General features: G+C 44.0%; 1 protein-coding gene across 2 annotated transcripts; it reads left to right on the forward strand.

The window, feature by feature from the left end:
• Positions 1-192: 192 nt before the first annotated feature.
• Positions 193-24134, forward strand: SLC37A3 (solute carrier family 37 member 3). Of its 2 annotated transcripts, none has more exons than XM_052789995.1 (15): positions 193-497; positions 3845-4020; positions 4990-5104; positions 7594-7686; positions 8188-8271; positions 9507-9652; positions 10308-10404; positions 11521-11605; positions 12658-12839; positions 14429-14570; positions 15792-15893; positions 17840-17887; positions 18836-18987; positions 20736-20801; positions 21649-24134. In XM_052789995.1, exons 2-15 carry the CDS (start codon positions 3920-3922, stop codon positions 21739-21741), a joined length of 1506 nt encoding a protein of 501 aa, XP_052645955.1. In that variant the 5' UTR covers positions 193-497; positions 3845-3919; the 3' UTR covers positions 21742-24134. The 2 variants fall into 2 exon arrangements, with proteins under 2 accessions (XP_052645955.1, XP_052645956.1); XM_052789996.1 differs by lacking the exon at positions 193-497 and adding an exon at positions 883-928.
• Positions 24135-26673: the final 2539 nt, after the last annotated feature.

A 26673-nucleotide genomic window follows, 5' to 3' on the forward strand; every position in this document is an offset into this window, starting at 1 on the left:
CCCAGCGCTGCGAGGCGGGAGGCGGGCAAGGGCCCGGGGGCAGAGCCGGGGGGGTCCCTGCCTGGCGGCGGCGGGGCCCGGACTACAGCTCCCGCCGCGCCCGCGGGCCCCTCCCGCCGGAAGAGCCGCCTCCCCCCGACTGACTTCCTGAGGGCCGTGCTGGCTGCCGGGCCCGGTACGCGGGGGCGGGCGGCTTCCCCCGCGGCGGGGGAAGGCGGCGCGGGGCGGGCGGCGGTTTAACGGCCGTGGCGGGCTAACGGTGGCGGCGGCGGAGCCGGTGCGTGCCCTGCCGCTGCCTGCTCGGCTCCCCGCCCCACCCCGCTGAGGACGTGGCCGCGGGGCCACCTGCGCCGGCAGCCGGGCGGGGGTTCGCTGCGGGGAAAGAGCCTCGTCCTCATCGCCTGCCTCGGCGCTGCAGCGGGGGAGCCGGCCCGGCCCAGCCCAGCCGAGCCCCGGAGCGGGGCTGCGTGCGGAGCCGGTGCCTCAGCCCGCCTCAGGTGAGCCCTGCCCGCCGGCGGGAGCGCGGCCTGTGCGCCGGGCCGCTCGGCCCAGCCCGGGTCTCTGCCGCCGGAGCTGGGTTACCGGGGCGGGGGGGGGGGGGGGGAGAGCCTGTCTGTCGGGCTGTCGCCGCCGCAGCGGGCGTGACCGCGCTGGGATCGGCGCGGTGTTCGGAGGAGTCCCGCTTCCTCCCGAACGGCATCCAGCTGGGGCTCTCGGGTGACAGGCGTCCGCTTCTGCTGGCTGCGGAGGGCCCCGGGTGGGTTTGGGTTTTTTACCGCTTTTCTTCCGTTTGGAAAGAGGGCATAAAAGAGCGTGTTTTTTGTTTTTTTTTTTTAAAAAAAGAAAACCTCCTTTGTTTGTTTTGTTTTTCGGAATGTTAATTCTGGTCTTTCCTGCCGGCTTTGGTGGACGGCAGGGTGGTATGAAGGTAGTTTATTTTGACCTTAAGGTCCCTTATTCTGCCCTTAAGTGAAGGGTTAAGGGAGAACGCGGAAAGCTTAACAAAAGCTTATTCAAAATACCGGTTAGCTGAAGGTAAATAGTGCTAAACAAGCAGACTAGGCAGCCTACCATCCTAAAAGCAGTTCTCTTCTTTTCTTACAGGCTTGCACTTCACAGCCTTGAGTTCTGCGGTTTGTCCTGCCTCCTAGCCTTTGCTCCCCCTCCAGTACAAATTTAATGTGGTATTCTCAGAATAATTAGATTAATTTGTAAGGATAAACTCCTAGTTGCAGACTCTTCTAGCCTAGGGAGAATGCCAGTTTTGAATATAAAAATGACAGGGTGAAGAAAGAAAAAAAGGAAAACCGAAATCTTTCATAGTCATCTCTACGCTGTAAATAAGTGAAAAGTGTCGTCCTGTGCCAAAAGGTCGCCTTCTAGAAAGGTAGCTGAGATTGAAAAGCTCTGAGGAACAGATAATTTCAGTAGTAAATGCTATAAAAAAAATCGGTGACTTTAAGGTCAAAACCAGGTCTTAACTTTAAAAAGACTTGGTATCTTGGACAAATAAGATCTATATTTGCATAAGTTGACATGAATCAAGTAGTAAATCTCATGCTTCAGGCTGCGAACTGATTACTTGAGGAAGGAACTTTTCCCGCAGCGTTGCACAACTGGCAGTGTTTTGCTTTCCTCAGGAGAGCTCTGTTATCTGCTGTTGCCTGGTGGGAGGGGAGGGACAGGCAGGGAGGGGGAACAAGCTCTTGTGTTTGACCAACAGACTGCATGGTTCATAGGCTTGTAAGGACCATGGTGCTGGGAAATTGGGTTGCTTTCTCTTCGTGCAGTTTCTGGGGGGGGACAGCCCTGAGCAGTTTTACTGCTGTCTGAGGAAGTAGCACCATATGATAATGGTGTGGGTGCTGAGTTTTCATTTATTGATGTTGAGAAATGGGCTGGGACTTTAGATGGATGTAGTTTCAAGACTACTTGTGAAGATGCCTCTTCCAAGTTTAGCCTTGCCTTTCTACAGCTTCTGCTGTAGGTGCTTTTTTTTTTTTCCTTTGCGTGAACCCAAGCAGCCTAGAAGCGTGTCCCTATTAGAAGGTGCTGCCAGATCCGGGCAGGCTGTTCTAGCTGGAGGAATGGGAGCGTGGCTCAGCTGCACCTGGGCTGTGTAGATGCAGGACGGTCTCAGATCTTGTATAGACTTGCTGTATTTGTCCTGGATGAGAATGGAGGTGTTCAAGTGTGGTGTAGGATAAACACTACTCCAGTGTCTCAAAGGTGTAATAGCTGGGTCCCTATTACTCAGAGGATCTCCATGCCATTCTCCATTTTGGAGGTCAGATGTAGCCTCGGTTTCCATGATGATTAATATATCCAGTAGCAGCTGGCATCTGTTTGTCAGTCAGGCATGCATCATCATAGAACAGGAAAGGAAGACTTCTTACAGTGGAAGTTGTCTTGATGAAACCTTTAAAAGTTATTAGAAGGAAGAGCGGAAGCCTCTGTGAAATACAGACTTTTCAGCAGCAGAAATTTGGATAAGAGGGAGTCTGGGCAATGACTTCTAATTTCTCCAGGTGAGGTTATGAAGCTGAACCTGAGAAGTCTTCTGTCAGATTTACAAATCATTACAAAAAGCACCTGTGGATATGAAAGAACACAAAGGCATTATGTTCTGTCTTATTTCAGCTCTGATTCTTTGGGGGAACAGGGGTGGTGCATTATTTTACCTCTCCTCAGCGTTCAGAACGTGTGTGGTGGTTGAATGTTCTGAAAATGCAGTTCCCACCAACTACTTTGTCTAGCTGTCTTAAGCCAGCTAGCGTGAACAGAATCAAGTTCTACCTTCAGCAGTGATATCAGCGTACAGCATATCTTTCTCTGCACTGCTCTCTCTGTTGCACGGACACGAGTGTTTGTGTAGCTGCTTCGTGAGCTGTGGCAGGGAAGTCTGGCTGAAAAGATCTCTGCTGAGAAAACAAAATGGAGGCATGGAAAGAGATTCATCACCTTGCTGCCCAGCGGAGTCGTTTCCCGGACTCCATTTGCAGAAATGGCCCCTCAGCCACGCCAGCACAGCTGAGGGAGTGGAGTAGTGTGGCATGAGCCAGCACTAGAAACTGTATATCTGTCATAACCTTTCCTCAGTACTGATAATATCTGATATCTAGAAGTTTAGGCAGATGTCACCCATGCCCTATAGGTAGGGACAGGAAAGTATGACTTGCCACATGCTGTACTAATGAGTTAGTGACAGATGGAGCTGCAATGAAGGGCTTGAGAATGAATAAGCAGGGAGTCTAGCTGTTGGATTTCAGCACTGTCCTCACAGTTACTTTCTTTTTTCCAGCTGTGCAAGTCCACTCTTGGGTATATTCTTTCAACAACATCCTAAAGAGGCAGTTAGATCCAAAACCATTCCCCACCAAGTAACCAAATGCTGCTTTCTTGACTTATTCATCAGTCTATAGCCAACCAGGTAGCAGTGGAAAGTTAGTTTATTTATGACCACTCTGTAGTGCACTTTATATGTAAAAGGTGCAGAATGGTCTTTAAGGTGGGAACACTGAAAGTTGGTAGATCCTGGGGGAACTCCTTTGGTGATGGGCACTGAAGAGGCATCTGCTAGAAGGGGACGAAAAAGAAGTGGGTTGGAGGATAACCGTGGGCTTGCTGGGTTAATGGGAGTAAAAAGACGTTTCTGGGCATAGAAGGTGTCAAGAAATGTACAGGTGATGAGATGGGCAGCGATGTGAAACAAATTGGGAAGGAATGGCATAGAGTAGTTCCTGCTGAATTCCAGCTGTTTGAGGAACACAGCTGTATTTTATACATGTGTTTTAATTCAAATATGTTTTCTTTTTTTCTCCCTTTCCACTCTCTTCTGTTTAAGTGAGAAGAAAAATGACCTAAGCACCGTCCAGCCTTTGTGGCCAAGGGCAGGAGCAGGGGTAGGGCTGCCAGGAGGATGGCTTTGCCTGGAAGCTTACGGAGGCAGCCTGCAAACAGAGGCCTTGTGTCCCATTGCACCCACCATCATATTGTTGTGTTCCTGCTGACCTTCTTCAGGTAGGTCAATTGTATCTCTGTATAGAGAAGTGTTCATCTCGCTGAATGTGGGAGGTGAGGGCGTGTCCAAAGAAGGAGAATGAAGGCAGGGAAATAGTCTAAACCTTTGGCTGTGAGCCTTGAAAACAAACTTAAATGCTAGTAGTACCAACCGGTCTGGGAGTCACGCAGTACTGGAGCTAAGTGTGCTGTGCCCCTGGGGAATCCAGCCACAAACAGGGTTTGCACCAAAGGTGAGGCTGACTGTGCCAAGCCAGCAGCAGTCTGTTGCAGAAGGGTGAATGTGGGTGGGTGTGGGGAGGAACTGGCTGAAATGAGGAGGGAAGCAAATCCTGATGCTCAGAACTCTAATGCCTGTTCTGCCTGATGGAACATGCTGTCGTTGCTTCCGGGGTCCTCTTCTCTCCAGAAAGTGCTCTTTGCAGAGGGTGGACAGGCCTCTAGAACAGAGAGGTCACTGCTTCAGATCTGAAGATCTGCTAGATTGGTTTGTTGAAAACTTGTCAGTTACACCAGCTGACAACAGCTGGAATACCACACTGCCTCTCCTTACAAACTTTGCCTCGCTGATATCCTTTGATCTTCACATCAATACAGCCACTGATACCTAATCTGTCTCTGGAAGAGCACTTGTAATGGTGGTTAGCCAGATGAGTGTGTCTTCTCTTTTCTCGTCATTGTTTTTTTTTTTTTCTGAGGTACCTAATTGTTGTTGCACAGTCACGTCCTCTTTTGAAAATAAAAGAGGAGGTCCTTTCTAGTCAAGACGCTATTTCACAACTCCCCACTAAAATCAGTGTGTCTACCCATAATTTGGGGGTTCCTGCTGCTGACCACTATCTCCAAAACTACCAGTCCTCTGCTATGCTGCCTGCTTAGACAGCATGTATCTGTATTTTGAGTCCCACCCTTTCCCACTTGACCTCCAGAGAAGATTTGGCCAACCTGTGCTTGTGTGTTTTCTGGCAGTTATTCCCTGCTCCATGCTTCCAGAAAAACATTCAGTAATGTCAAAGTCAGCATTTCCAGCCAATGGACTCCCTCCTGCCTAAACAGCACAGCCCCTGAACTCCGCCCATATGAGGTAAGGACACAAGGGATAGGCAAGTGCAAAGAAAGATGGGTAACTTCCAGTATTCTCAGAATGTGAGTGGGAACTTCAGGTGTCTGGATTGTAGTTTTCTGGATCATCAGGTGATGGTGAAATCTTTCCTAATGGTCCCCAGAGAGAAACTTCTCAAGAAGTTTCAGTGTTCCAATAGAAATGGGAACCCCAGGAGAGTGTCTGTAGTAGCCAGCAGCACGGAGGTAGGGGAGGAGGGGGAAAGAGGGACCCTACCTCTGAGTGTTGGAGGCAATAAATAAAAGTAGTTAACGGGCTTACGGCGATCTCTGTAGAACCCTGGCTGTGGCTTTCTCTGTGGCGGTGCTGCTGCTGCCACCCTATTAAAAGGATAGCCAAAGTAGGAGAGAAGGAAGCTATCTGAAAGTGCTAGCTGCTTATCCTAAATTGATACTGAAGAATGACATTTTATCTTGCATCTGAAAGGTCTGATTTCCAAAAATCCTGAACATCTAGTACCCCTTCTCTGTAAAATCCTAGCTTCTGTGAAAACAGTGGGAGTTTTGGCAGTGTTTGCTTGCAGAAAAAGAAGTTGTATACTGCTTGCATCTCACAAATGGGAATGCGAGAACTACCTCCTGACTCCTACTCATAGTCCTTTTAGGAGCATGCTTGTTTTTAGCAGTGGCTTGTCCCAATACTTTTGAGAAGTGCAAGAAAGTTATGTTAACATCTTGGTTGCAGGCCATGAGATCTATCAGAGCAGGGAGTTCCAAGTCAGTTGCTTGGGTGTTGTCTGCATTAGAAATCATTGGTTATTTGAACATTTGACTGAGGGATGATAAATGCTGACTTTTTGTGATAAGTGAAAACAGTGAATTGGGCCTGTAATGTGTTCAGGATTTCATAGTGTGGCAAAAAGGAGCGAGCATCTCAGGGACGCTACAATGAACTACAGGGTGTTTATATTTAGTTCCTTGAATGACATTCAAACAACTAGTATATTTTGGAAGCTGTTTTGATTTTTTATTTTTTTTTTTACATAGATGATTTAGTGTTTGCTGGATATTGAGGTATATGTGTCTAATCAAGAAAAATGGTCAAAATGGTCCTTTTGGTATCAATTGAGATTATGTCAGTTAACAGTAAAGTGCGCTTTGAGAAACTGATAGAACAGATTAAGGACGTGAACAGAGAAGTCACGTGCTATCAGTTTTGAACTTTGGTATATCTTTTTAACTACAGTTGTTCTTTATTTTTATACTTTAAAATATTTTTTTAAAGTATAACAAAATTTTCTGCAATTGTTTTGTGAATAGGACCAAGTATGATTTTATTAGAAGGACAACTTAGATCTATACTTTTCAGCCTTTAAAGATTTGTGGGTTCTGCGGAGGTTGTTTAATGAATTTAAGCCTAATGGCAAAAGATTTGATTCTCTTATCTTTCTAAGACTCTTAATAGCTTGTGGACCTCCAGGGATCTCTGGTTAAAAGTTGAAAGCTACTGGTGTAAGTAGGTATTGGTGGCCTCAAGTGACAAAAAGTGTTTTTCAAGGGATTTATTAATTTTCTTGGCCACAGGAGACTTAAGCAGAAGCTGTGTCAATAGGCCTTACCAATGTTACATCTTTTAAACTATGTGGATGTGTAATTAGTGTTGTCTGTACAGGATGCTGTCCTGGAGAGGCAGAATCAAACTAAAACTGATATTTGAGTTAGGCGCATCCATAGGTCAGGTTTGGATGGGGTTTTTTTGTTTGTTAATGGGGGGCATGGCAGGGAGGGAAGAAAACTTTGTCCTGATTAACTTTATTCGTTCTTAAGTCATCCTCAAAGCTTGCTATTTTCAGCTGATGTCACTAATCTTAGTTTGGGGACAATTGAGTCTTTTTCCCTTTTTTTGATCATATTGAAAGTAAAATGAGACTCAGGGTAAGCACAAAAAATAACAACATTAGTGACTGGAGTTCATTGTAAATAGTTTCCAACCAGTCTATTTCTTCTTGTTCTTCTGCGTTCTTTCTTTTCTGTTTGTGGTCTGTCATTTCTTACTATGGTTGCTGCCACAAATACTTTAAGGGAATTATTCATTTAGTGAAGACAGCAAGATAAGTACAGAAGAGACGCTGCACATAAAACAGAATATGCCTTTATTGTATTATTCATTAAGATGCTCATCAGTGTTTCTGTGTAAGAAGCTGTCTAAGAGTTGCATGCTTGTTAGAAGCAGGGTTTGTTTTGCTAGTCATTTGTCTTGATCCAGGTGGAACGAGCATTTCTTTCTTCTGGTTTGCTAGCTTGCCCTTTAGAAGTGAAATAAAGTGGCAGTGGACATTTTCTGCAGTAGATAATGCCAGAATTGTTCTTGATTTGATAATTAAAGTGTTCAAGGAATGGGAGGTTGATGGGGTCAGATGCTGTTCTGCTTTGGAGGTGGGGTTTCCATCGCGAAAGAGTAGAATGAGCTGTGTCTTTCCCTGTTTACCTGTTAAAATTTTCTCTCTGTAGCTCTGGAACAGCAGCTATTTATTTCCAAATGCAGAAGAAGCAACTCTCTTCTTGGGGACATTGGACACTATCTTTTTGTTTTCCTATGCTATGGTGAGTAAAAGTAACCCAAAGCTGCTAAGCTTTGGTTGAATCTTATTGAGATGATCACACCCACATTTGGAGGGGATGAACAGGATCTTCTTCTTGGACTTGCCTAGCACTAATGCAGTTAAAAAGCTTAGTTCAGGAGCAGATTTTTTTTCTTTAAATTTCTATTAGTTCTGTCCATGCCTGTCACCCATGTGAAGATGCTTGTTAACAAATGCAAGAGAAATACTATCACTTCAGAATTTCTCACACCACTGTCGCCCGTCAGTGGGAGGGCTAGTTCTATCTCTCCAGGGGTTCTCAGCTGAATTTTTTAAAAATAAGAAATGTAATGAACAACTATGAGCAGGGTTTCTTTAGTGGCAGAAGTAGCGGTTAGAATCAAAGTGTAAGTTGGTATAATAACAATGTTTGGATCAGCTTGACCCTTCTACATTGTTTTAATTCTTGTAGATAACAGATGCAAATCTTGTGGCTTTATTTAATGCTGTGTTTTGTTCTTAGGGTCTCTTTGTCAGTGGCATAGTTGGCGATCGCCTGAATTTACGCTGGGTTTTGTCTTTTGGCATGTGTTCCTCTGCTCTGGTGGTAAGTCAGAACATATAAGTGTGATTTAGAGAGATCTCTTAGGGTTTCTTGATAGGGTTTTACTTTAGGGCAGAAGAGGCTCTGTTTCTGTGTGAATCTGCCCATGAGCTGTAGCTGTACCTCAGTAGTCTGAAAGTCTGCGTGTAAAACTTTGTCCTGGATGCACTTATTGCATTGTCTAAAGCATAGAGCTATGATAGATGACTCACCTCTTCCTGAAATATCTATTTGTGGATGTTGTGTCAGAAGGAAATTCCTAAGTTTGAGGCACTGTCTAGAGACTTACGAACAGCTTTTGTACTAGATTGGTGTATTTGGACTTCTTGGGACTGTTTTGTATTATAACTGTTCTCCCAGCCCACATTTGTTGTCATCAAGGCTTTTGCTTCCAAATGCAGTCTTTGCTCTCTTCTGTAAAGGACATGCTAACAATACTAAGCATTCATTTACTTATTTTGTAATTGCTGGGAGGGCTTGTGTCAAAAAAGAATGTCTGCTTAAAACAAAAGGGTTCTTCAGGTTCAAGCCACTGCAGATAAGTGTGAATCGGTTTTATCTCATTGTGGTTTTCTGGTTATTAAAGTAGTGGTAAAATGTGTGGAGTGCTTTTGATTTACCCAGCGGCTACAAACCCCACTATGGGCTATTGCGTTCTGCAAACACATGACCACAAACATGCATCAAGGATAGTGTGCCACAAAGTGTGTTTATTTTGGCTAGTTTGGATTGGGGCTATTTGTAATTTGAGATCTGGCTGTTGTATTGCTGTTAAATTTTGCTCAGATAAATGACTGCTGAGGGTTTTGTGTTTGCATAGACCCTTGTGGATTCAGATGTCAGTACAATAGCAGATGAAGAGGCTACTGTATTTTTAGTGTTGTTACTGCAAGTATTTGTCTCTTTCTTCTCCTCTGCTGTTATAACTGTGCTGTTTACAAAGACAAAAGTCTTTCGGAGGGGAAGTGCCATGACAGCACATTTGTCTCTGGAGTTGTTTGGGCTCTGGAGTCAGTGCTGTGGTGTCTCAGCAGAGGGTGCTGTTAGCTCTGACCTGGTCCTTAAACAATGCCAGGCTTGCGTCTGGCCTGGCCCCTGCGGGGTACCTGCTCCCTGAAATGTTGTTTCTTCTTTAGGATCCCACTCCTGCCTGGCTTTCAGCAGTAGCCTCAGGGTTTCTTCACTGCTTTGTTGGTTTTTTTGTTGGTTTTTTTTTTTTTTATTTCCCTCCTCTTTAGGTATTCTTCTTTGGCACACTCACAGAATGGTTGCATTTCTACAACAAGTGGTTCTACTGCTGTCTCTGGGTTGTGAATGGCTTGCTGCAGTCCACTGGTTGGCCCTGCGTGGTTGCTGTCATGGGCAATTGGTTCGGAAAAGCTGGGTAAGTTGTCTTCAGTGACTCACTTATCTGACCTGCTGAGTAGCAGATTGAGCTGAAAGTCTCAAACCAAAAAGGCCAACTGTTAGGTCAGAATTAAAGTTAAAGTTATGTGGGATGAAATATGCCCTACTTGTTACTATTATATGTTGGGTTTTTTTTTTTTTTTACCCTTCCCTCTGGAGCCACAGAACAGCTTGGTGTGAGCACAGTTGTGTATGTTAAAGGCACAGGTTCAAACCTCAAAAGTCCCGTAGCGCAGAGTGGCTGAATTCGAATTTTCATGCCACTGGAAAACCTGTTTCTGTCTACTTACCACTGAAGAGACCTAATGGAAACTGACTCATTTTAGGTTCAATTCTGTCACTTCGGGGTGTTGCAGATGAGCTCTAGCCATAGCTTGTAACCCTGTTGTTGCCAGCTCACCTCTGCTGTAACACAGGTGTTTCAGGATAGAGGTTCCTCACTTATCTATTTGGTACCCGCAAGTTATTCTGTGTTTTGTTTTAAGTGACCTTTGAGTCTCTTTGAAGTGAACTGGGAGAATGCTGTAACTTTATTCATAAGTTAAAGTTCACTCGAATGTTATATCTTTGTTTTGCTCCTAATGTCACCTCTCCCCGCATTGCCTTTTTCAAATTTTCTTCCCCTTCTGCAGGAGAGGTTTTGTGTTTGGACTCTGGAGTGCCTGTGCATCTGTGGGAAATATCCTCGGGGCGTTCCTTGCCTCCTGTGTTCTCAAGTATGGCTATGAGGTAGGTATTGCTGTCTGGCTTCTAGCTACAACTGCATGTCTGATTGGGTTATGAGAGACTAGTTTCTTGTCCTGTCTCTGAGAGATAACAGGCTCAGAGTGTCCAGTTTCATCTTCCTGAATTCTGTGGTAGCAAGCAGTAGGCAGAATAGAGAGAGTATTCCTTTACTGACCCTTCCAAGTTGGGAGAAATGAGCCTGAGACTTCTCTGTAAATGGGACTAGTGTTATTGAAGAGCCCTAGTGTCATAGTATACTCTCTTCTGATTTGTGTGGCTTAAAGTGCTCTTCAGAGTCATCCATCACAGGTTGTCACTTAACTGAAATCACTGCTGCTGAATAGTGGTGAGGTTCTGACAGGTATGGAGGCATAGCTTCTATAACTGGGAGGAGGCCAGGCGTGTGCTATTTTGCTGTAATGCGGCAGGCTGGCAGTTGAATACAGGGAATGTAAGTGAACCAGCATATCTTGCAGTGCGTGACCTATGAGGACAGGCTAACAGAGCTGAGCTTGTCACTCTGGAGATGAAGAGGCTTAGGGTACCAAATAGCAGCCTTCCAAAGCCTGTGAGAAGATTGCTGAAAAATCAGAGTGAGACCCTTTCCTGGGTTGCACGGTGAGAGAGCTAAAAAGCAGTGGGTATAAAGTGAAGCAGGGACAGTTCCAACTGGATGTTTGGAAAACTATTTCACTATGAAGTTAGTTAAACACTGGAACAACGGGCCAGAGCCTGGATGATCTGTCTTTGGAGGATTTCAAGACCTGATTGAACAAAGCCCTGAGCAACCTGGTCTGAACTTGGTGTTTGACCCTTCTTTGAGCAGTCCCTTCCAATATAGCTGGATCTGTAGTTGTGTTGGGTGAGCTCCTTCCTCACTGCTGTCACCTCAGTACACTAAGACAGCTGTTTCAGTGTGGTCTTTCAGCCTCGATAGAACCGAGTCTGTTCAGGAGATGCAGAGATCACTTGTTTCCAAGTTTTATGGATGTAGTCTGGGTTGTTGTAGCTGTGTTTACTCTCTGACAAGGTTGGAATGTAAAGAAACCCTCATTAGTCAGGGAAGCCTCTGTAACTGGAATTGTTTTAAAAAAAAAAATTGTATTTATTTATCTTCAGTATGCTTTCTTGGTGACTGCCTCAGTACAGTTTGCTGGAGGAGTCATTGTCTTCTTTGGGCTCCTGACATCACCAAAGGAAGTGGGTAAGTAGAAGAGAGCTGTAGCATTTCAGTCCCTTCATGGAAAGCAGATCTGCAGCTTTCTATGTAGTACTAAAAGTACTGCTCGTTCTGACAGCACTTATCCTCAGGGATCTTATAAAATGGTGTTGCACTTTAGTGTATTTCATGGAGCAAATGCATTACTGGCCAAAATCACACTAAATGCCATCGTGCATAATGTGTATAGGGTCTGGATATTTTAAAAAGTGAAATAAAACAACCTGGCTCTAACATCTCCATTAAGATGTGCCTAATTATCAGTTTTTATTCACCTGGAAAATCAGTATTTTTTTAAAGAAAGAGTAGGCAAACTGATAACTGGCTATTGTAGGAGAAAACTATGACAAGCCTTAACTGTGCAGTGGGAAGGGAAAATACTTTTAATCTGCAGATGTCCCACAGCCAGTTAAATAGGTCTCAGGTTGGATGTGGTCCTTCTCTGAGAAGATGGTAGGCAAGCCAAAGTGTAACAGGAAAACAAACTTTTGGGCTTTGGCAGGGCCATGGAGGAGGTTTCTCAGGTGCCTGCAAAGGCTGTAAAGTTGGTAGCACTAAAGCTACCATAAAGAGTGCTTATAAGAGCACGCAGCAGCCCAGAAAGCGCAGTGCAGTTCCTAGGGTTTCCGTTCCAGTGGAGGTGTTAAGAGGCAGCAGCTGAGTAGTTGCTGGTACACTCAGCCTCCATGCTCAAGGGAAGCGGTACCCAGGAGCCAGGTCCAAGGATCCCAACCACTAAATAAGTGGGAAAACGCACTAATTTGTTGTGCCTTCCAACTAATGGCCAGACACTCAGAACAGACAAAGCTGATGCCAGGATCAGAGAGAGTACTTTCAAGAGTGCCAGAAGACAAAGGGTAGAAACTGGCGACACTGCAGAACGCCATCTAGAAGAGTTTCTAAGCCAAAGGAGGATGGAGGTATGGGAGAGCAAGGGAGAATTGCTTAAAAGAGGCAAGCATAGCTTTAGAGTGGGGAGAGGGTGAACGGGCTCTGGTCAGTTTTTCTTGTTGTTGCATATCCATTTTAAAACTTAGGCCTCCCTGAGCTTGGAGCAGATGAAGACGACAATGTGGAGGAAGATGCCAACAGACCTTTAATGGGCAATGATGATGCAGATGATGGTGACCGGAATTACTCTATTCAAGCAACTGACACTGACAACCAGCCAAAGGCCATTGGCTTTTTCCAGGCTTGTTGCCTTCCAGGTGTAGTACTGGTGAGGACACAGATTCTTTAGTGAGATCTGACTTATGTTGTTAAACATAAAGCTGACTTTTTGTGTTGTCAGCATTTGTTGACATCATTGTTAAATTGTTGACCGTGTGTTGTAGTTGTTGACATCTGACTTCTTATGCTGATAAAACCTTGGGGTTGGGACTGTCATCCTTGTGCGCATGGATTATAATACTGTCTGGGTATGTGGTTGCATGTCGCTCTTCCCATTGGACTCCTTCTTCATTTAGTGCATGTAATGAGCCAACTAAGGGCAGAGATTCTGCCCTTTTTGCTGCTGAATTTAGGAGGCCATGAACAAAGGTGGCTGTAGGATGCTTTCTTGATAAGGTAGCTACACTGCCCTGAGGAACAGAATTCTCACTGCTAGCTGAGCATCACACAGAACTCTGTGGCACTGATATTGGGGTTTGGGTTTTTTTAATTGCCTGAAAGCAGAAAGCTGGCCTCAAAAGCCTTAATCAGCAGGATGTAATGCAGTGAAGTAGGCAGGGTTTTTATAAACAACTGGAAACAAGGCCTGGTGATAGAGTTTCCACATATCCTCATCCTGTCCCTTGTGTGAGAACCTATATTTCTGCATCAGCAGTATTGCCCAATTAATGGATTTGGTTCAGCTGAAAAATTAACCTGCCATTAAAAAACAATGTTAACTTTCTGTGTCAGTGGGCTGTGTGCCCCCTGAATACTAGAACCAGTACAAGAAAGGGGGCAGGGTGGCTGGTTCAGTAATACAGTGTGAACTCTCTGGATTTGATCATGAAGCAGAATTACTGAATGGACAGTATTGTCAGGTACCCTTAATGAGTAAAGTGGTTGATTGTAGTGATTAAGGCAACACAAAATCTAGAAGGGTTGGGTGGATTGTCAGTGTTTAGGGTGCTGGACAGCCACAGTTCTCTTTTTAAGACCCTCGTTGAGGGATGGCAAAAGAATACCCATCTTGAGTTCTTTCCTAATATGGCTAAATGCCGTATAAACTATAGCTCGGTTTTGGTGGTCCTAAGAATGGGCTGATGTACAAAGAACCTTTAGGCAAAATTTCCTAGTGGTGGAGGCTTCCTCAGTTGATGTGTGACTTTTTTTCGTTGGCCAGAACATAAGGAGGTACTATACAACTGATGTTGCTGTTTCTTCTGAGGACATTCTGTGCATTAACCCAGCAACATGAACACCTCTGAGTCTGAGTTTTATCTGATGTCAGATCAGTGCCCAGCCAAACCAGGACACTGTGTCAGATCAGTGAGAGACCAAATACTGAGAGAACCTCCAAAGCCTTGTCAAGATTCTACAAAGACTTTATTTGACATATTTTTTCTGTAGTTCCTCTCTTCTCCTGATGAGTGATATGGTGGAAGAGTTTTAGTACAGACAGCTTTCCCCTGAGCCCTCTGTATTCCTGGGTTCCCTTTGATGTTCAGCATTAAGCTTTCATAATGCTGCCTTCTTACGTGAAATGCAGAAGCACTTCCCTCTGAAAGCTTTAGCTGGATACAGAGCTTTGTGGGAAGAAGCAGAAATGCTGTTTGCATTTCTCAAGTGCTAACTGCTGGCCCTCTCTTTGTGTCCCAGTACTCTTTGGCCTATGCCTGCTTGAAACTGGTGAATTACTCATTCTTCTTCTGGCTGCCCTTCTACCTCAGCAACAACTTTGGATGGAAAGAAGCAGAAGCTGACCAGCTCTCGATCTGGTATGATGTGGGAGGAATAATAGGTGAGTGAGCAAGTGAATGACATCTTCCTGCAGTTGTCCTGCTAGTGTTTGAAAATTAAAGACAACGATTGCAACTCAGAGCAGTCATGTTTGGTGGGATCTAGTTGTTTACTGAATATATGAAAAGTCTAGTTACGTATGTAGCTGCTTGGCTGTGTTTTATTCTAAAACACAGAGTATGTGAACCCCTAAAGAGTTTACATAGAATTTAAAGGGCACTGTTGTGTTCTTGGACATTACCCTCAGTGGGCATTTTCTTTACTTGCTAGGACTTCTTGAAAAGTGCCGTGTACAAAATGGTGTCCCTGCTCCTTGCTGCTTCCTTTTTGACAGGTACCCTTGAGGGAGAGTTTGGATCTGGACTTACTGGGTACTGTACTGTCCCTTCTGTCCTGTATTTTTAAGAACAGACTCAGCACAGACCTCAGCAGAGCAGGCACAACTGTGTTATGTTCAGAAATAAAGTGTAATTGCACTTGTTTCTGCTGGCTGCAAAATCTGACCCTGTTCCTCCAGAATAAAGAACATACTGTATATGTGTTTAGACTTCCACTCTCCTGTGCTCAGTTTCTTGCTTTATTACCTTGTCCAGTTAGCTTTCCTAGAATAGACATCCTTGTTTTGGTCTGTTCAGGGTCAGTTTTTTTGCCTCTGTGGCCTTTTTTATGTTAGGCCTTCTCAACATTCTAGTTTTTACCAGCAGAGCAGTTCTTACAGAGGTAGCAGTGATACATAAGGTGGTTTTTATCAGCTATTGACATTTGTTGCAATTAGTTGCACCTACCCTAAGTAGGTGAGACAGCAGGGAGTGTGAGGACCCTGTGTGCTAATGCTTTCCCTGTGGAAAAGAACTCCCTTTTCCTGCACTTAAAGAAGCCAGCCACAATGTTGAGCTTGTTTACGTCCAGAGTTGTGGTGATCCTACAGCTGTGATGGTCCTACAGGGGAAGGAAAGGGAAAGCAGGAGTATTGGCTAGTGGTGTGCCAGAAAAAAAAAGTAATAAATTCCTGGGAAAGAAGTATGAGTAATTTTTCCTGCTCTGAGCCACTTAAGTTTACTCTTGTCTCTGTGTCTGGGGCAGTAAGGGCAGGACACTTAGTTTTCAGGATTTTAGAGAGAATGCGTATTGATGAGAAGGCAAGAGGCCACTGCACTCAGTGAAACGAGTTTTGTTCAAGGTGTTAGCATCCTGAGCCTGACAATGATTTATTGTTTTGCAGGTGGGACTATCCAGGGCTTGATTTCTGATGTGCTACAGAAGAGAGCCCCAGTGCTAGCAACTAGCTTGCTCTTTGCTGTAGGCTCTCTTTTTGGATACAGCCGTGAGTATGCTTTTGCTGCACAGTGGTAAGAGGTTCGTTCGGTACTTCTTAGAGAGAACCAGAGCACAGCCTTTTCTAATTGTTTTCTGGTCTTGAAACTGCTTTTGGATCAGGATTGTGCCTTTTGGTCTATTTTGCCTGAAGTGTGGCACTGCACAGAAAGAAATCTGTTCTCTGGTTAATGAAGTGGAAAAGAATTAGCTGAGTGGTTGGATTTCCTTGTACTGGTGAGTTACAGTACTGATCCTTCTCCAGTGTCAGTGAGATTTTTGGCATTGTCATTGTATCAACACCACAACTGGCAGAGCAGGAAATCTCAGGTGCATCCCTCCCTAGCAAGAGGAAAGAGAATGTGGGGACAGATCTGTGCTGGAGTATATATACACTGCAAAGAGGTAGAAGCTCTTAGACTTTACCATTTATGCTTCTCTAAGTGGTGAAATTGAAGAGTTTCTGCTTGTTTTATAATAAATGCAGTTCTTGGTGACTGGTTATTGAAAGGAGTCTGTCAGGAAAACTCAGTAGAAGGAGACAGGCAGATCTCATTTCTATGAAATGTCTGTGAAGCTCTTCTAAGGGTAATGGTTTTCTGTCTTCAGACATGGTGTCCTGTGGTACCAGAGTGCTTTATTTAACTCACTGGGATGTCATTTCACTTCTCTGTGTCTTCCTCCAAAACGGGGTGGTGATACAGACTGGCTCTTATAGAGCACTTTGAGATCTGTGGACAGAAATTGCTGCCTGAACTGGACACGAACAGTAAAGTGTGCCTTTCAGAAGCACGCTGGCTTACTCTGATGGTCTCAAAATAAGTCAATAAGGTATAATCATTAAATAGCAAGGACTGGGTTTGTTGGAGTTCGGTGGAGTTTTGGAGGCTCTTGTGTGAGCTCACACTTTCAGAAGTGCATTGGATGCAAATATAAAATTATTGCTGATGAAGTTTGAAGTTTGTTCTAGACAGCAGAGCAGCCAGAGGTCCAAATGTCTGGCTGGACAGAGCTAAGCACAAGATATAGAAGGCTCAGACAGGCAATACAAAGTTACTGCAGTGTGATAATTAAATTCCATCAGCCAAACCAGGGAACCTTTTCATGTTCATGGTGTGTTGCACATAAGAGTAGTAATGGCCTGAGAGTATGTGAAGAGGGCTGCAACTTGCCTTACACATGGTAACTTGACCAGGTGTGAGCCCCAAGTTGAAGCAGTGAGTAAGGAATTCAGGTGTTGCCTGGAAGTGAGGTATCAGGGAAAACAGTGTCTGAAAAGCACTGAAAAACTGTAGTGGAAAACCAGCTGCATGTACACAGTATGATGCTGTTACTGGAAGGGCAAGCAGAACCTGTAGATACCCAAGCGTGGCATTGTAAGGTGGACTGAGGATATGGAGTTTTGCATTTTTTACTTTGTGGTGCAGCATTGTTTAGGCAGTTGCTGGCTTACTACCTCTGGATCTAATCTCTGTATTTTAAAAAAGATTTTGGAAAATTCAGAATGAGTGGAAGGGTGATTCAAGTGTTGAATACTTTATGGTGGGAGAGATTGAGTTGAGTCTAACTTCCCCAGGGAGATAGAGGGAGGATTCTCTTACTATTCAAATGGACTCTCAAGGAGGGTAAATGCAAGCTCTGTGTCATCAAAAGAGGCATAACAAGGGCTGGAACCCAGAGCCAGGCAAATCCGATATCGAAACAGGGCACAAAATTTTAATGGTAAAGGTGACTTTTCTACTGTAAATTGCCATCAGGAAACTTCTGGGTCTTTAGTCTCTAAATGCCTTTGCAGTAAGATTAATCTCTGTAGAAGTCTGTAGTCAAACAGAAATTACTGTTGTCACTATGTAGCTAATTGAACAGGCAGTTCAAACTGGATGTTTGCGTGCTTCTTTCTGATCCTTTCTCAAGTTCATTTGTTTTATTTACACTTATCTGGTCTTTCTCTTGCAGGTTCTCCAAACAGTAAACCTATCAATGCTGTGATCATGGCAATTACAGGTATCTTATCAAATGCCACTGTTACGCTAGTAGACATATATATACACCTTGCAGAAAAATCAGTAACGCCAGCCTCAGGTGGTGGTAATGCATTTGTGTGTGCTGCCATCTGTGCTGGTTTTGCAGAAAGAGTAAAAGCTGGGGCCCAAGTTCTGTTACTTTTGGAATACAGCTGTAGGAAAACTGCCTTACAGAGGGAGATATAGAATAATGGCTTGGAACTACAGGGGTATGCCTTGGCTCAGTATGATGAGGACAGATTTATGCCAAAATACCTAGCAGCGATCTGGTATCTGAGGAGGTGTATATATGGCAAAGTCATGAGCTGCAGCTCAAATTCGAGGGTGTTTATCAGAACCCCAACTGCCCTATGTGCTGTGAGAGGTCACAAGCTTTGTGTGCTACCAGACATACTGTGCTGTGTTATGGAATTAAGATTAGCCTGCATGAATAGAGCCTTTCTTTTCAAACACTCCTACCACAGAACTCTGTCCTGTTGCATTTTTTTCCTCCCTTCCATCTCTTTCACCAATCCCTGGAGACTGAGGCAGTAGCATGGGGGTATACTACTCCACAGTAGAAATGTTTCTAAATCTGCTTTGTGTTGAGGGTTTGTATATGCATGCTGTTCAAAAGTAGCTTTCTCTATGCAGTTTGGTGTGTCCTGACTCTTCTTGCAGAGTGTGCCACAGCTAATTGCCTCGTTTTTGCTGTTGGACAAAAATGTGCTTGTTGGCAATTTCTGTGTGCGTACTCCAGGTATGCCATGACTGTATGCTTCAGCTGTGAGGGTACACTTCTACCTCCAATTAGTCTGTGATCATTGTCCCTAGACTTAATCCTTTTCCTGAGCTTTGCATGGTAGAAAATCTGTGTTTTGAAGGTGTTCTGTTGAGAGTCTATCCTCATGCTTGTTTTGCACCAAGGCTGTTTTCTTGGCACTTATAGGATTTTTCATCGGAGGCCCTTCTAACATGATCAGTTCTGCAATTTCTGCTGACCTGGGGCGCCAGGATCTGGTGAAAGGTAGCAGCGAAGCTCTGGCAACAGTCACGGGAATTGTGGATGGAACTGGCAGTGTTGGTGCAGCAGTGGGACAGGTGAGGCTACCAAAGGAAAATAGAGGTCTGGGGAAGGAGGCAAAGTCTGTTGTGGTTAGAGATGTTAGCTCATTCCTCAATCCAAAGTTGCATGGAGAGAGAAAGAGAAAGAGAGGGTTGGGTTTCAGGTTTTTTAAAATATTTATTTATTTATTTAAGAAACAATCAAGCGAACATGTGTGTTTTTAAGCATCCAGTGGAAGCAATTTGATTAAGAACTAAACTAAGTATTCATAGTGCTAATGTTATGGCACTTTCATAGCTCAAATGAATTTTAGAGACTTTCATTCCTGAACTCCAAAAAGCGAGTAAAGGTCAGCTTCACAAAGAGTGGAAAGAAAATATTTTGAAGTTTGTTTGGGATTTTTTTTGTTCAAAGGTAATAGCAAAACCTTTGCTTACAGAAAAGTTTACCTATATAGCCGAGTAAAATTAGAATACCTGTTATGAATGTTACAGTGTTTATAAAGTAATTTAAAATTTGCTCTTATTTGTGGTTCCCCTTTTTGTCTATGGATGTCTTTTACACCTTGTAAATCCAGCACCACTTACTTCCATAGTCCTTACAGGACGCTGCCACAGGTCTGAAGACTAGACTGTTGCAGAAAAGGAAGCTGACAGTGTGCCCACTGGGGACATTCTTTCTTCTCAAATACAAGTGTTAACTATATGGAAGAACACAGTGGTGCTTTGGGGAGGGGAGGATTTAGGAGAAAGATTGGAGCTAGTTCTGTTCCAGGCATCCTGATACCAAGGATGCAGGCAAGGCCTAGGAAGTTTCTTTTCTGGAAAGGGATTTGGGTTTGTACTTGGCATTGATAGCCTGATAAATAAAATTGTTCAGTCTCTATTTCGTAGAAAAGATGCCGCTTAGCTCCATTAAACATGGAAAATTGTGAGTGCTTTGTGGACATCTTCAAGTGCACTGTTACACTCAATGTTCTTCTTGCATTGTCTCCAGTGTTTCTGTCTTCCCCCACACATACCATTCAAGCTTACGTCATCATAAAAATTGGGTCTTTAGTTCTGAAAAATTCCACCTGCCTCCAATTCTAACATTGCATTTATTTCAACAGAGACAACCATGATGTCATTCTGGGGGTGTGTGAATAACAGCAAATGCACAATGAACGTGTTAGAAATTCAGATCCTGTTTTGTGCTGATATACCCAGTAGTGAAGAAGGGAGGCCCTTGTACAGCATCTGAATATAAATCTGCTAGTAGGGAATACATTTTCTTTTGTAGCCTGTGTAGTCTTTTGAACTAGGATGCAGTTCAGAACAGACTGTAGTCTCAAGTGTCTTGCCTACGATGAAGGGTTAAGTAGTTAGTGGTTGCACAGCTCTTGAAAATGCGTCCTGTGTAATTTATAAGCCATTCTAGAGCTTTTAGTTCTTCTGAGAGTACTTACATCCACTTATGTCCCAGTGTTCTGTGCAAAAACCTTGTGTTCAGCGGAGTCAATTTGTCACCCTTTGAAACTGTAGTTCAATTCTGTCTTTATGCTGCTATGAGTTACTGTAAACCTTCAGGATGGTGTCTCCGCTTTGCTGAGACTGTGGGTTTTACACAGAAGGGCTGCTGTCCTGAGTCATCTCTTCTGACAGGAAAAGATCAGCTGGAAGGTTTTGTATGAAGCTCTGTATGGAGTGTTAACAGCCCACAAATTCTAGAAAATGAAAGAGTAGTGCCTGAAAGTCATGCTTATCTTCCCAGTGTGAATAATTTTTTCCCCCTTTCTTTTTAGTATCTAGTGTCTTTGATCCAGGAGAATCTGGGATGGATGTGGGTTTTCTATTTCTTTATTCTAATGGTAAGAAATCTCCTTTTTACAAATTCTTTGTCAAAGTTCAATTTGCAATAGAAAGTTTTTGTGAGAACCTGAAAATTGTGACTTAGACGTGCAATCTGTTTCTGCAGCAGCTGCAAACTCTGATGCCATTCTTAAAATGGTCTACGGTATGCCTTTGCCTCAGGGCGTCTAAATCAATTGGGTTAATTTTGGATCCTTCAAAGTCATGCTGGCCAACAGGAACTGAGATTGTGGCAGAGGCACAAAAATACTTGCCTTAAAATACCTGTATGTATTTCCTAAAGCTCACACCACCTGACTGACTTCCAAGGCAGGACTTTTTCCTCCTTCATGTCCATGATATATAGTTCCTAATATTTAAGTTAAGCTGCTTTTTTGTTAGCCCTTGAAGATTAGCGGAAGGAGTGATAAGGACCTTGAAACTAAAATGAAAATGCCTTGCCCTGGTATACTGCTGGTGGAGACAACCGTTCAGGCCCTGGTCTCCTCAGCATTGCCACAGTGGTGAATGCTCTACAATTCACCTGTTCTTCCCTGCTGCAAGTACCAGGAATTGTCTTTGCATCTGTGCTGACAAGGGAAAAGGCCACTTTGGTAAGCAGCAGAGGTGGCAAGGAGGAAGGCCATTGAGGAGGTGAAGAGTTCATCTTTATGAAGAGAAGATCATGACAGCTGAAGTTGTATGAGCTTTCCTGCAAGCTCAGTCCTTCCATCTGCTGTGCCACTTTATCATTGCTTCTCTTAGCCTGTATCTTTCTGGGGAGGCCTTGAGTGCACTTTGGAGCTTAGGATGGCTGCAGCTGTGGTTGCTCAGTGCTAATTGCCCTGGATGTGCTTCTTTTCACAGACAAGTTCAACAATCCTGTTCATTTCACCATTAATAGTGAGGGAGATCAAATTGCTTCTGCATGAGCAGCGCCTGCGAATGCTGGCTGAGTGACTTCTGCTTGCCTCTGGAGGGACTGTTGTATGGACCTGACAGCCGGGACACCATTCAAAACTCTGGGAGAATTGTTTCTTACATCCTCCAGGTTTGGACTAATTCAAAATAGCTTGATTGATCTGCCTTTGGCAAACTCAATAGTGAAGTACCAAATACCCCTCCCGAGACCACCCGCATCACGGAGCTGCTGACCTAAACTAGACAATCCACAGGACTGGCGGATTGTCCCAGCCTACCAGACTCTTCCATGTCAGCAGTCACACTAGGGTCTTCTGTTGGGTGGTCTCACTGCTATACCTGTTCTTATTTATTTCTGGATGTCCTGACCAAAGGTCAGCTGTTTAAAACTGACAGTGGAGAGGCTGTCTTGCAATGAATTTTGATGCTCTGTTGTGCCAGTGAAATCATACAGTGCATTTCACGGGTAGTCTAAATTTACGATCACTTTAGCTTTTAGAAAGGGCAAAAATAATTATTTGGAATTTGTGCTGTCCAATTGTTTAAAAAATGCTGTTGCTAAATCTCTGCACAGATGGACCTCTGCTATCTCTAGCTATTAACTGTCACATATTCCAGTAGATTCACATGGAGAAGTTACCTCCATATTTGTTTTTAGCATTTTTTAATAATAATAATATTACTAATCTCTGGGAAATGAGATTTCCATTTTTAACTGTTTAAGCAGACAAATAGTGTGCAATACTTTACTGTGATCTCTGAGAATAAGCCTTAATAGATCCTTTCTGTCTAAAGGATCCTTGAATGGCTTTGGGGATCAGTAATGGGACACAAATACTTTCACTACTGCTTTGTTATTTGAACTCTGATCAATACTGACCAAAATGGGACTGTCAGGTGACCCTCTGAAGGAAGCTGGTGTCACTGATTTCATACTCATTGAGCAATTGCTTGTCTCCAGCAAAGGAGAACCAGAATGGAATTAAAGGCATTTAAGGGACCTGGCTGCTCTTGGACATGGGCTTCCAGACAGGGACTGAAGTGTACTCGTGAAATAGCATCAATGAGCAAGTGCTGCTGTCTTCCTCCGTGCTCCTCTGCCTATGGCTGCGTAGGGAACCTCAAGCTCCAGGGTTTTAAAGCTGGAGTTGTATCTTGAAGAGAAAGGTAGATGCAAGTCAGCACTAAAAACATGTGACTGCACTTAGTATGGTGGTATTTGAATGTTTTGCAGTACTGCGGTAAGCAGGGTGACCGACTGACACCACTAACATTTGTTGGTGATGTTAATGGATCATTGAGTAACTTCTCAACAAATTGTTTTCTGCTTATGCCTTGGGATGTTTCATTGTAATAGGTATGTGTTAACCAGCAGAACTTCTGATCAACCACTCAATCTAACTAAGCAGTGATGCCTGGATGGGGGTGGGGGGCAGCAAAATTCTTGGAGCTGAAAATTTGAAACTTTTTAAATGGGAAAAGTTGCCTTTTTAAAATGTACAGTGATTTTATTTTTTTTTTTAAATTTATGAATGTCAATTTTTAGTCATGTGTTGATTGTAATGAGTGGAACATTATTAGTGCCTTACAGTTTTACTGTATTGAACGGTTGCTTGGTGATTGCTGCTTCTGCAGTGACGGCTCTGTGCACAGCTTTGCTTACTGTGAAACTCAGTTGCTCCATTTTATACTTTTTTTGAGTCTCTCTCTTTCTTGGTGGAAGTGATTCTTGCATTTTTGCTAACACTTGAAAAATTTCAGTGCTTGAGAAAATGATGCCGTTAAGCTGATGAGGGACCTGAATCCTGTTCTTGTCTCTTCTCATTCCCACTCCAATTTTTGCCTGTATAATTAGAGCAGGAGATTGAGAATCTATCATCCTGTTCTCAGAATTATGCCCTGGGGTTAGTGTTCACATCCCAACCTACTCATTAGCCCCTGTACAAATAGAATCAAAACTCCCTGAAATTTAGTTCTAAAATTGATGGCGGCACGGTTTGCCCCAGCCACGGTGTCTGAGAATCTGTGGTTTCAAATTCCAACCTGGATGAGCTTTTTGGCCGGCTGTCTGGGCACTAGATAAGCTTCTGATGAAAGGTAGGGTGGGAGAGGGATGCTGCCGGGGCCGGGGGGAGGAGAGGCAGGCCCCTGTAACAAATGGTTTCCTGTGAACAGTTCTGTCCCCTCTTGAGAAGTGTCAGATGTGTTGCGAGCACTGCAAGCACAAGCTGCCCAGCAGCTCGCATGTAAGTGTGCGGCAGTGCTTTGAGGCCACCCTCAATTAGCTAGGCATGCCTATGACTTCAGGATTGTTTTGTTGTTGTTGTCCTGGGTTTTTGGTTCTGTGTATTTTCTCAGGGTGCTCAGATGGAGAAAGGTTTTCAATCTGATGTCCAAACTGATCTCACATGAATAAACTTACTTTGACTTGATCTGGGCTACTTCTTCTGTGTGCTTTATTCCACTCTTCTCAATGTGGTTCTGCTGAGCGTGCTTCTCTTCCTCCTCATTATAGGCCTAGCTCTAACAGCTGCTTTTCAGTCAACTGCTGTGAAGACCAGAGCCTTGACTAACACTAAAACCAAACCCTCATCCCAACCTAAATGGGGGTCATGTCCCACATGCTGCGGTTTGGCACTCTTCCTGATCAGTCTCATGAGAAGCTTTGTGAGAGTCCCCTAACAGAGATGCCCATAAATGTGTAATTAACGGTCTTAAATAAAGAAGCCAGAACATATACTTGGTTTTATTTATTTATTTGTTGATCTGCGTGAAGTCAGGTGTTCTTCCCTTGAAATGAAACATGCCATGTGGCTGCTGGCCCTGCTGTGCCTTCTCTCATGTGGCTTGTTTCTTTAAACACAAATCCACACCTATGCTTAGCTGTGTTTAAATGGACACAGTGGGGAACTTTGTAATTGTGTTTGTGTTTTATAGTTTACCATAAATTCGGAGTTGAGCACAATACTGGATTGCTGGAGAAACCCCATACCTGCACGTTCTAATCCCTCAACTCCAAGTAGGTTGGTGGTGCTATGATGCTATTCCTCAAGAAAAGTAACGCTTCATATTTTTACCACTTTCCTGTCCCTTTTTTATTTTTTCCTACTCATGAGGAACTTTCCATCCTACTCTGGAAGTACTCTAAGGAGTAGAGCTTTGCTCAAGTATCTATTTGAACATGCTGATAGTAGCAGTCCCCATCACCACTGCTGTGACTGTGATCTCCGAGCAGAAGTGTAGGAATTACTTAACTTCTGAGTGCAAAGGAGGCGCATTAGGAACTGATCTCTGGGCGTTTGGTTGTAGCCCAGGATGTGACAGACTCTCTGACCAAACTGGTTATGAAAAGAAAAGGCGTGCTTCAGCCCCGTAATGCTTTCCCGTATCAGGGGAGGTCCTTGCAATAGGTGCCCTACAAGCAATGCTGTAGGTGCTGGTTTTCTCAGAGGTGTGGTACAGAAGTCTGCCTGGCAGCAGTATCACAGTGCTCTCCAAAGGGGGAAGAATCAGGCTTCTGCTCAGAGTGCTGGGCAGCCTTAGGGAGCAAATGAGCTGCTTGTCCTCACCAAACCCAGAAGAGCAGCTTTCCCTTCTGCAGGAAAGTGGGAGGAGAAGCAGCAGCATGTTTTAAGTGTTATTGTTTTCTCCCTGAGATAAAAGGAGAAAGTATCTATTTCAAGACAGTCCCACAGATCTCACCAGTAAACGCACTAGCTGTTCAGGGATGTCTCAAACACACCACTGATCAGTTACTCTTGTGTAATTTTGCCCTCTACCCAGCGGTGGCCAAAGTGCTCTGCCAAACCGATTTGCAATTTCTCCCCCCCTTCTTTTCTAACAGAGTGCCTACAGGGATGTTTTGGGTTCTGTATTGCAAAAGTTTTCTAAGGCACAGCATGCCCACCTTCCTACATCTTTGTCAAGCCTTATCTAATCTTTTTAGTAAACAGCCTACTGTTCTCTGAAGGCTGTAAATACAGGCTCTTAGACCATTTTGTGGGGTTGGATAGGGGTGGGGGGTGTGTTACGTACAGGCCCATGAAAGCATCTTTGTTCTATTAAAGCCTTTCCTAAACGAGAGTTGCTTAGATGAATGTTTACAGTAATGCAAAGAAGAATTTAAGCAATTGCTGTGAATGTTCCCTTTGGTTCTCCTGCACTGGTGATTATGTTTGTGTACATTTGGATCCCAGGAGGTTCTCCTGGAATATCTGCTTTGACCACCTTTGCAACAGAGTGCAGGTATCTATGAAAACAAATGTGATGGGCAAATCAGAAGGTACTCCTGGAGCACAGGAGCAGATAGCAAGTTTTGTGGCGCTCTTGTTGGGTTTAAGATTACTGCCAGGAGAAGGAAGATTTCTGCTGAGATTACAGAAGCCCAGGTAAACTATTTGGGGACAACCTCTCTTGGTTTGCAGTAGTTTTTAAAGCAGCAGATGGCAGTTGATGGACCTCTAGATGAATTGGTGAAGTCTGCATTCTTGCTCAGTTGCGAAGGCTAGGAAATCCATACACCACTACCTCTTGTCCTTGTGGGCCACGTAAGAATATAATCCAGAGCGTACCAGTGGAATGACAGCAGGTAAGGATGAGATTTCTTACATGTGCTGTTTAAATCGACTTTCCTTATAACGTAGTAAGCAAAGTATTGGGGATTTTGGATGGGTTGATTTCTCTGGGCTCCTGGATTCCAACACTAGCTCAGAGAACTCCTACACCTGGAGACCTACATCCTCACTCTTTCCCCGTTTGTCGGGGGGGACCAATTTCTAGAACTCACTCATCTGCTCTGGGGTACACGGCAGAGAAAAGCGATGTAGGGCTGGCAAAAGCTGGTGGTGCTTGCCTGCAGTGAGTGCCAAAGATGACAAAGCAATTGGGTAATAGCTGACTATGCTACTCAGCCAGAAGGATGGGGTATCTGAGAGGCAGTTTCATCGGGACTGGCTCAACTATCCATTCACC

This window comes from Harpia harpyja, chromosome 6, assembly GCF_026419915.1.
Source record: "Harpia harpyja isolate bHarHar1 chromosome 6, bHarHar1 primary haplotype, whole genome shotgun sequence".
NCBI classification, from domain to species: Eukaryota; Metazoa; Chordata; class Aves; order Accipitriformes; family Accipitridae; genus Harpia; species Harpia harpyja.